General features: G+C 39.0%; 1 protein-coding gene across 1 annotated transcript in view; it reads left to right on the top strand.

Moving 5' to 3' along the window:
* Positions 1-539: 539 nt before the first annotated feature.
* The window catches only part of LOC128687537 (uncharacterized), a gene marked incomplete at its 5' end in the record, with an annotated part of 116058 nt that continues 105366 nt past the window's right edge, over positions 540-11231 (top strand). The window contains 1 exon segment of the mRNA XM_070080753.1: positions 540-683. Coding sequence (XP_069936854.1) covers positions 540-683 — 144 coding nt within the window.

The following is an 11231-nucleotide window of genomic DNA, read 5'->3' as shown; positions in this document are numbered from 1 at the left end:
GAGATGTTATACCTCCTTGTCCAATGTATGAAATCACTACCTACCTTTTATGAGTAACATTCAACAGTTCCTCAGTACATTCTCTCCATCTTTCAAGTATCTCAGCCTCCATATCTAACATCTCCCCTCTTTTCTTTTTAACTGCCAAGTCCATTGGTTTCCCAGACATTCCTCTCATAATTGTTTTTTATTCTAAGGAATACAGTGGACCTCCGCCTTACAATATTATTTCATTCCAGAGGTCTGTTCAGGTGCCGTTATAGACTGAATTTGTTCCCATAAGGAATATTGTGAATTAGATTAGTCCGTTTCAGACTCCCAAAAATACACGTACAAAAGCACTTACAAAAATACACTTACATAACTGGTCGAGTTGAGAGCTGATCGTAAGGTGGGGGTCCACTGTATTTGATGGTTAAACCTTGCTTATTCTCTCTTTCTCTCTCTTTTGCACATCTTCACCACTCTAATAATCTCCTCTTGACATCCACAGTATTATATGAAGTTTTAAGGAAACTATAAGGGTGATTATTTTTCAGCCATTGATGTTATTGGTAAGCCAGCTTCCATGGAAGATCCACTGAGCATCCCTCAGTGTATAACTCCTGGTCCATGGAATGCCGACAGAATGTCTCTCACACAGATGGAGGTTGCCCGCAGTGTTTCGCCAATCAGCACTCAGGGTATAGTTACTAGCCAAGTCTTAAGTCTTGGTGCTAGGATTTTTTCTTGTTTGGTTTCTTTGATCTTAGATGTTAGCCTTGCATTATTTTGTTTATTTATATTGAGATAATTCTGAAATTAAGATTTTAAATTGACATGTTGCTGCTAAAAAAAATTGGTAACCAATTTGATAATAAAAATGATTAAAACCTTGAATCAAAACACATTTTGGAATGTGCCAGTATATCATGAACAAATGTGAAGCTGAATACAGAGGCATGCTGTCAACATTATTGAAGAAAAGACTCGTGTTTAGAGAGCATTGGCCTGCCACTTATAAAAGTGGTTAGGGTTCAAATCCTGTCCATTCTCTATTCCCTGAATTGTTTACAAGGGCTTTGAAGGGACTTGAGTTGGATCTGAGTGCTGTCTTATAGGTGAGAGATTCATCTACAACAACTTATATTTGTGGCCACAGTAAACATACTAACCTTTTGATTGTACTGAAAAATACTTAGAAGATATAGGTCCTAAAACGAGCAAGCCGATGTCCTTTAACCACAACAACAACACAGGTCAGTGTGCTCTAACCACACAACAACAGGTCAGTGTGCTCTAACCACACAACAACACAGGCCAGTGTACTCTAACCACACAACAACACAGGCCAGTGTGCTCTAACCACGCAACAACAGGCCAGTGTGCTCTATAACCACACAACTACACAGGCCAGTGTGCTCTTACCACACAACTACACAGGTCAGTGTGCTCTTACCACACATCTACACAGGTCAGTGTGCTCTAACCACACAACAACACAGGTCAGTGTGCTCTTACCACACATCTACACAGGTCAGTGTGCTCTAACCACACAACAACACAGGCCAGTGTGCTCTAACCACACAACAACACAGCCCAGTGTGCTCTAACCACACAACAACACAGCCCAGTGTGCTCTAACCACACAACAACACAGCCCAGTGTGCTCTAACCACACAACAACACAGCCCAGTGTGTTCTAACCACACAACTACACAGGCCAGTGTGCTCTTACCACACAGCTACACAGGTCAGTGTGCTCTAACCACACAACAACACAGGCCAGTGTGCTCTCACCACACAACAACACAGGTCAGTGTGCTCTAACCACACAACAACACAGGCCAGTGTGCTCTAACCATACAACAACACAGGCCAGTGTGCTCTAGCCACACAACAACACAGGCCAGTGTGCTCTAACCACATAACAGGCCAGTGTGCTCTAACCACATAACAACACAGGCCAGTGTGCTCTAACCACACAACAATACAGGTCAGTGTGCTCTAACCACACAACAACACAGGCCAGTGTGCTCTAACCACACAACAACACAGGCCAGTGTGCTCTAACCACACAACAACACAGGCCAGTGTGCTCTCACCACACAACAACACAGGTCAGTGTGCTCTAACCACACAACAACACAGGTCAGTGTGCTCTAACCACACAACAACACAGGTCAGTGTGCTCTAACCACACAACAACACAGGTCAGTGTGCTCTAACCACACAACAACACAGGTCAGTGTGCTCTAACCACACAACAACACAGGTCAGTGTGCTCTAACCACACAACACAGGTCAGTGTGCTCTAACCACACAACAACACAGGCCAGTGTGCTCTAACCACACAACAAGAGGCCAGTGTGCTCTAACCACACAACAACACAGGCCAGTGTGCTCTAACCACACAACAACACAGGCCAGTGTGCTCTAACCACACAACAACACAGGCCAGTGTGCTCTAACCACACAACAACACAGGTCAGTGTGCTCTAACCACACAACAACACAGGTCAATGTGCTCCAACCATACAACAACACAGGCCAGTGTGCTCTAACCATACAACAACACAGGTCAGTGTGCTTTAACCATAAAACTACACAGGCCAGTGTGCTCTATCCACACAACAACACAGGTCAGTGCGCTCTAACCATACAACAACACAGGCTTATTAAAACTCATCCGTCTACAGTAACCGTATAATGTAGATCTACATTGACATGTGTAGCGCTCTGGATGTAGATGTACGTTGACGTGCGTAGCGCTCTGGACATAGATATGTCTGATTTTACATGCTTTCTTATGTAAAAAAATGCAGATCTACAATCAGAGCGCTATGCATGTCAACATAGATCTACGTTTGGACAGTTTAAGGGTTAAGCATGTGCAGTTGAGTGGTTATAGCACTAGTCTGCTTGCAAGGTGAAATATGGTCACAAAAACTTGCTCTGTACCAGTCTTTTCTTCAAATGTGAACCTATTGTTTATCCTGTACTCCTTCCTTTCCAGTGTAAGGCTGTTGTGTATCTTATTCTCCATCCCTTAACCATTTGAGGGTCCATCCCGTAGTTCTGCGCCTTGTCCACAGGGTCCAAGAATTTTCAAAAAAAATTTTTATTTTTTCTTAGGAAATGGTAGAGAAAATGTTTCCGAAGGTAAAACAAAATGTACGAAATTTAATGAAAATTGACAAAATTACGCTATTGCAAATTTTGCTCCATCAGTGATATTTATGCATCGGTGATTTTTCCTACTTTGACTCCTATTTTAGGTCAATTGCATATTGCAGTTGACCAAATTTTTAGCTATTTTGCTAGTATCGCTTCTATTTTATCAATTGAGCACAAGAAACTGCCCAATCAACTATTTCAACTACCCAGTAAAGTGATCATAAATTAGGAATTTGGCCAATTTCACACAAAGTTCCAATTTCAAAATGGGTCCAGAATAAACAGTGCAGGCATTTATGGCAGTAAAATAACATTTCCTCTGTTTATTAGTTATGTTTCCAGGCTTTAGAGATGAAATCCATTTTGATTTTTTTATTCACATAAAGAATTTTTATTCACACCAAAAAATAGAAGATTTACTGTTAGCAATATGTATAAATAATATCAGCACATTCGTGAACGTATATTAGACCCACCAGCTGATGTGTATTGGATACTTGACGTCGTTTAACTCTTGAACATCGGCAAGAATTGAACATTTCTGCTCAGTTTCAAGCTATTTTCAGTACTAAAACCAATCAAAATCATCTCTATTTCTGTAATGTATCTTCCATTCTATCAAATGAAACCATAAAACCACGAGTACAACCATGAAAGCCATTCAAGAACTCACCGCAAAGTCGGTATTTTTGTCAGCATAGTTGTATCATAGCACCATCCATATGTTTTACATACATGACCCCTTGCTAGACTCAGTGACTAGCTTGTGTGACGTTTTGAGCGCTGCGCTCCCGTGATCGTTCTCACTCCAACCGTAGGTCTACGAGAAGGCAACACAGGCAGTCTGGGCTCCCCTTCTCACACTCTGCTAATATAAGTGTTACCATCCAACAAGTGTGCTTAACTCTAACCATCACATCTCCACGAACCCTCCCAACATTTTAATCCAAAAACACAATTGCAGTTATTTTTTCTCATGCACTATGTGTTACAGGATTTGTTTTAAATGGAACACACTTACCATATAAGATGTATTCTCTCATATCTAGCGCAAATTTACTGCTCAGCTTATTTGAGTGAGCTGAGCTCATGATGTAATACTACAGCTTGGACCCTGGCTTCATAGCCATAGAACTACGGGACTGATCCTCAAAGGGTAAAAATGTAAGGTTGTTGTTTATCCTGCACTCCTTCCCTTCAAATGTAAGGTTGTTGTTTATCCTGTATGTCTTCCCTTCAAATGTAAGGTTGTTGTTTATCCCTTACTTCTTCCCTTCAAATGTTGTTGTTTATCCTGTATGCCTTCCCTTCAAGTGTAAGGTTATTGTTTATCCTGTACTCCTTCCCTTCAAATGTAAGGTTGTTGTTTATCCTGTACTTCTTCCCTTCAAATGTAAGGTTGTTGTTTATCCTGTACTCCTTCCCTTCAAATGTAAGGTTGTTGTTTATCCTGTACTCCTTCCCTTCAAATGTAAGGTTGTTTATCCTGTACTTCTTCCCTTCAAATGTAAGGTTGTTGTTTATCCTGTACTCCTTCCCTTCAAATGTAAGGTTGTTGTTTATCCTGTACTCCTTCCCTTCAAATGTAAGGTTGTTGTTTATCCTGTACTCCTTCCCTTCAAATGTAAGGTTGTTGTTTATCCTGTACTCCTTCCCTTCAAATGTAAGGTTGTTGTTTATCCTGTACTCCTTCCCTTCAAATGTAAGGTTGTTGTTTATCCTGTACTCCTTCCTTTCAAATGTAAGGTTGTTGTTTATCCTGTACTCCTTCCCTTCAAATGTAAGGTTGTTGTTTATCCTGTATGCCTTCCTTTCAAATGTAAGGTTGTTGTTTATCCTGTACTCCTTCCCTTCAAATGTAAGGCTGTTGTTTATCCTGTAGTTATTCCCTTCAAATGGAAGGTTGTTGTTTATCCTGTACTTCCCTTCAAATGTACGGTTGTTGCTTGTCCTGTACTCCTTCCCTTGAAGTGTAAGATAGTTGTTTATCCTGTACTCCATATTTTCTTTATTGACAAAGTAACCTGGTGCTGTATACACATCAGGAATTCAAATACTATTTTTTTTCTCTACATTAATTATTGATCCTCTGTTGAATTTTCTTTGGCCCAATCCCTTTCTTTCTTGCCCTTTCTTTGCTTCCTTGTTTTGCCTATGTAATACTTGGCCATGCCATAATGTGTACTATATGTAATTTTAATTAGAAATTTTTAATTACTGTATGCAAAATTTCAAAGCAGTTATCATCTCAGGTAAAATTTATGCTAAAAGTTCTTTTGTAGAAATAAATCATAGTGATAGACTTAGTGTTGCCTCATCTCCCACAAAGTTCTCAAGTGTCAACACACCAATGGAGGAACTAAGTCCACATATACTTGCAGTAAGGCTGCTTGGCTATTTACGTTTTATTTGAAGTAACTCTTACTGCATTTTTTGTCTGGCTTAGTACTTCTTTTAATGTTTTATTTATTTTAGTTTTTGCTTGTTATTCTTTATGTCAAATTTTATATAGTTTTTATAATTTTATGATATATAGAAGATTATAATGTTTAATCTTTTCCTTTTATTATACATTATAAAACAATTGCACTGTGCTTATTAGAAGACAGTTTTCTCATATTAAATGTTTTTCAATGTTAGTTTTAGCACTGTTATTAGGAAGTTAGATTACATTTACTTATATGATTTGCTAAATTTATTTTCCTCAAAACTGGAGCATGACAGAAGCATGGAGTGAGTTTTTTACTCCCTTATTTTATCAAAAGAATTCTTTAAAAACAAAGTTTCATTTAATTTTGCTAACTTTTTCCTATAATTTTTTTTTTTTTTTTTTTTTTTTTTTTTCTAAATAATTAGCTTGTAAAACACTTGATTGTTCCCCCTCTTCAGAAACAACATGGGAAAGTTTTCCACTTTATTTGACCTGGATTTTTCTGGTCACCACATGTCTGTCTCAATAGATTCCACGGATGGCAAGAAATCCTTCCTAACAGATATTTGATGCCGAGGGTCGGGAGTGCGGGGGTCTGGGTTTGGGTGTAAGTTTACATTTTTTGTTGTTGGTTTTCATTTTCTTCTATTAAGTGAAATATATAGGAATGTATTACAGCGTTGATCTGGTTGAGACGCACTATTTTTGGCTTAACTTTATTCATTTGTAATACAAAATAAGCCAATGAAGCGTCATTATATTTGGTTAACCTTATTCGTTTGTAATACAAAAGTAGCCAGTGAGGTCTCATTATTTTTTAATCGTTAATGCTATATACTTTTACATTGTTGTAAATTGCTCAATTGAAGAAACGTGAAATACATTCTTGTATATAATACAGTCAACCATTTTGTAAAATATATTTCCAATTTAATCTTGTATTTTTCAACATTTGAAAAAGTTATTTTCATTATTAGATTCAAAATGGCTAATTGTTTTCCATGTCTGACTGGCCAACCCTAACATGAAAAAAATGGTATATGAATTTAACAACACATCTATTATGAAGAAGAATTCACAATGTTGTGACTGAAACAGATTGTAATTACAATACTTTGGCTGTAATAATGTTGGTAGAATTATCAGTAATGTGTTAAGTAAAAGAACATATGTGCAACTAATATGATATTATATTGTGGCAATGTTTCACTCTCCAGGAGCTTTGTTAAGCTGTAACAGCTTTGTTGGCTTGACTAAGCTCCTGGAGACTGAAACATTCCCACAAAAAAATGTAGCATTAGTTGCACTTGTTCTTTTGCTAAACCATAATGAGGCTGTAAGAATTGGCTGTAATAATTTGCAATACTTTAGCTCAGTGGCATTGCTAGGGTTGGTGTCACCCGGGGCAGCATCTTTGGTGTAACCCCCATGAAATCCAAGGGCAGGGGGATGGGGGGAGTAAACTACAGTTACATCACTACTACATGACCAGTTACGACAATTCTGCATGACCAGTGACTAATGTTTAGCAATGAGAACATTTGAGGACCATAAACTGAACAGAATACTTCTCAACTTTATTAACCCTTAAATGGTCCAAAAGTATATATACGTTTTTTCAACATTTGAAAGTATGTAAAAAAATGTACATCATTTTTTTTTTTACATTTGAAAATGTGTAAAAAAAACATAGATTTACTTTTGGAGCACTACGGATTTGAACGTCAATCTATTTGGACTGTTTAAGGGTTAACGATGAAACAAATAATCATAGTAATATTGAGGAAACATAAACTCAGATACCACTTTGAGTACAGGCAACAGATCCTACATTTTTTCGTCTTCATCAATGCAAAAAAAAAAGAAACTTGAAAAATAAAGAAAAACATTGCAATATCAGAGAAACACTAGTTCTGATTTGGCCTTGAGTACAGGTAACATCTCGGTGAATCTGATCTTGCATTTTCTTGCCTTCAGTCCTGCAAAATCATCCATCACATCATCAGAATCAATGATTTTTCCCTGTACAGTGGACCCTCGACCAACGATGGCATCGTGTAACGTTAAATCCGACTAGCGATACATTTTAAAGCAAAAATTTTGCCTCGACTAGCTCTAAAAAACTCGACCAACACGATTCGTTCCGTTCAAGACGCGTCCACTTGTGGCCAGTGTTTACAAGCCAGCCAGCCACCGCGGTCCCATCCAAACATACAATCGGAACATTTCATATTGTCACAGCGTTTTTAGTAATTGCACCTGCAAAATAAGTCACCATGGGCCCCAAGAAAGCTTCTAGTGTCAACCCTACAGCAAAAAGGGTGAGAATTACTATGGATATTAAGAAAGAGATCATTGCTAAGCATGAAAGTGGAGTGCGTGTCTCCTAGCTGGCCAGGTTGTACACAAAACCCCAATCAACCATCGCTACTATTGTGGCCAAGAAAATGGCAATCATGGAAGCTGTTCTTGCCAAAGGTGCAACTATGTTTTCGAAACTGAGATCGCAAGTGATAGAAGATGTTGAGAGACTGTTATTGGTGTGGATAAATGAAAAACAGATAGCAGGAGATAGCATCTCTCAAGCAATCATATGTGAAAAGGCTCGGAAGTTTCATGACGATTTAATTAGAAAAATACCTGCAACTGCTGGTGATATGAGTGAATTTAAGGCCAGCAAAGGTTTGTTTGAGAGATTTAAGAATCGTAGTGGCATACATAGTGTGATAAGGCATGGTGAGACTGCCAGTTCGGACCAAAAAGCAGCTGAAAAATATGTGCAGGAATTCAAGGAGTTCATAGACAGTGAAGAATTGAAACCTGAGCAAGTGTTTAATTGTGACACTGACAATGTTGTGAAACACTTTAGGAATGTCATAAAGGAACGGGAGGTACAGACCTCTATGGACAGATGTGTTGTGCGACAGAGGTCCAGTGACTCTCAAGCTGGTCCTAGTGGCATTAAAAGAAGAAGGGAAGTAACCCCGGAAAAGGACTTGACACCTCAAGTCCTAATGGAAGGGGATTCCCCTTCTAAACACTAACACCATCAACACACTCCCCTCCTCCCATCCCATCAATCATCACCAGATCTTCAATAAAGGTAAGTGTCATGTAATTGCACTTGTCTTCTTCAGTTTGTGTGTATTAAAATTAATATTTCATGTGGTAAAAAAAATTTTCAGTACTTTTGGGTGTCTCGCACGGGTTAATTTGATTTCCATTATTTCTTATGGAGAAAATTAACTTGACTAACAATAATTTTGATTAACGATGAGCTCTCAGGAACGGATTAATATCGTTGGTCGAGGGTCCACTGTATAGACCTATTTGTATTCTGTAATCATATTAGAAGGTATATTGAAGTGATGCTGCAGCACTGTTTTGGGCATTAGTGTCACCTTCTTTAGAGGCTCTATGGTGTCACTTTCTAAATGGTGTCACCCGGGGCAGCCCCCACCCCCCCTTATGACACCACTGCTGTGGCTATAATTTGCAATACAGTGGACCCTCGGCTAACGATATTAATCTGTTCCTGAGAGCTCATCGTTAGACGAAATTATCGTTAACCAAATTAATTTTCCCCATAAGAAATGATGGAAATCCAATTAATCTGTTCTAGACAGCCAAAAGTATTAAAAAAAAAAAAAATTCATGAAATATACATTTCCCTACAAAGAAAACAATGAGACATGCACAATAACTATATAAATAAATATTACAATAAATATTACAAAGGAGCGATTGGTGGAATGATGATGTAAAGAGAGTAGTAAGGGAGAAAAAGTTAGCATATGAGAAGTTTTTACAAAGTAGAAGTGATGCAAGGAGGGAAGAGTATATGGAGAAAAAGAGAGAAGTTAAGAGAGTGGTGAAGCAATGTAAAAAGAGAGCAAATGAGAGAGTGGGTGAGATGTTATCAACAAATTTTGTTGAAAATAAGAAAAAGTTTTGGAGTGAGATTAACAAGTTAAGAAAGCCTAGAGAACAAATGGATTTGTCAGTTAAAAATAGGAGAGGAGAGTTATTAAATGGAGAGTTAGAGGTATTGGGAAGATGGAAGGAATATTTTGAGGAATTGTTAAATGTTGATGAAGATAGGGAAGCTGTGATTTCGTGTATAGGGCAAGGAGGAATAACATCTTGTAGGAGTGAGGAAGAGCCAGTTGTGAGTGTGGGGGAAGTTCGTGAGGCAGTAGGTAAAATGAAAGGGGGTAAGGCAGCCGGGATTGATGGGATAAAGATAGAAATGTTAAAAGCAGGTGGGGATATAGTTTTGGAGTGGTTGGTGCAATTATTTAATAAATGTATGGAAGAGGGTAAGGTACCTAGGGATTGGCAGAGAGCATGCATAGTTCCTTTGTATAAAGGCAAAGGGGATAAAAGAGAGTGCAAAAATTATAGGGGGATAAGTCTGTTGAGTGTACCTGGTAAAGTGTATGGTAGAGTTATAATTGAAAGAATTAAGAGTAAGACGGAGAATAGGATAGCAGATGAACAAGGAGGCTTTAGGAAAGGTAGGGGGTGTGTGGACCAGGTGTTTTACAGTGAAACATATAAGTGAACAGTATTTAGATAAGGCTAAAGAGGTCTTTGTGGCATTTATGGATTTGGAAAAGGCATATGACAGGGTGGATAGGGGGGCAATGTGGCAGATGTTGCAAGTGTATGGTGTAGGAGGTAGGTTACTGAAAGCAGTGAAGAGTTTTTACGAGGATAGTGAGGCTCAAGTTAGAGTATGTAGGAAAGAGGGAAATTTTTTCCCAGTAAAAGTAGGCCTTAGACAAGGATGTGTGATGTCACCGTGGTTGTTTAATATATTTATAGATGGGGTTGTAAGAGAAGTAAATGCGAGGGTCTTGGCAAGAGGCGTGGAGTTAAAAGATAAAGAATCACACACAAAGTGGGAGTTGTCACAGCTGCTCTTTGCTGATGACACTGTGCTCTTGGGAGATTCTGAAGAGAAGTTGCAGAGATTGGTGGATGAATTTGGTAGGGTGTGCAAAAGAAGAAAATTAAAGGTGAATACAGGAAAGAGTAAGGTTATGAGGATAACAAAAAGATTAGGTGATGAAAGATTGAATATCAGATTGGAGGGAGAGAGTATGGAGGAGGTGAACGTATTCAGATATTTGGGAGTGGACGTGTCAGCGGATGGGTCTATGAAAGATGAGGTGAATCATAGAATTGATGAGGGAAAAAGAGTGAGTGGTGCACTTAGGAGTCTGTGGAGACAAAGAACTTTGTCCTTGGAGGCAAAGAGGGGAATGTATGAGAGTATAGTTTTACCAACGCTCTTATATGGGTGTGAAGCGTGGGTGATGAATGTTGCAGCGAGGAGAAGGCTGGAGGCAGTGGAGATGTCATGTCTGAGGGCAATGTGTGGTGTGAATATAATGCAGAGAATTCGTAGTTTGGAAGTTAGGAGGAGGTGCGGGATTACCAAAACTGTTGTCCAGAGGGCTGAGGAAGGGTTGTTGAGGTGGTTCGGACATGTAGAGAGAATGGAGCGAAACAGAATGACTTCAAGAGTGTATCAGTCTGTAGTGGAAGGAAGGCGGGGTAGGGGTCGGCCTAGGAAGGGTTGGAGGGAGGGGGTAAAGGAGGTTTTGTGTGCGAGGGGCTTGGACTTCCAGCAGGCATG

Source organism: Cherax quadricarinatus, unplaced genomic scaffold (assembly GCF_038502225.1).
Source record: "Cherax quadricarinatus isolate ZL_2023a unplaced genomic scaffold, ASM3850222v1 Contig912, whole genome shotgun sequence".
In the NCBI taxonomy this organism is placed as follows: domain Eukaryota; kingdom Metazoa; phylum Arthropoda; class Malacostraca; order Decapoda; family Parastacidae; genus Cherax; species Cherax quadricarinatus.
The sequence above is the reverse complement of the archived record's forward strand: the minus strand, read 5'-3'. Positions and strand labels throughout refer to the sequence as shown.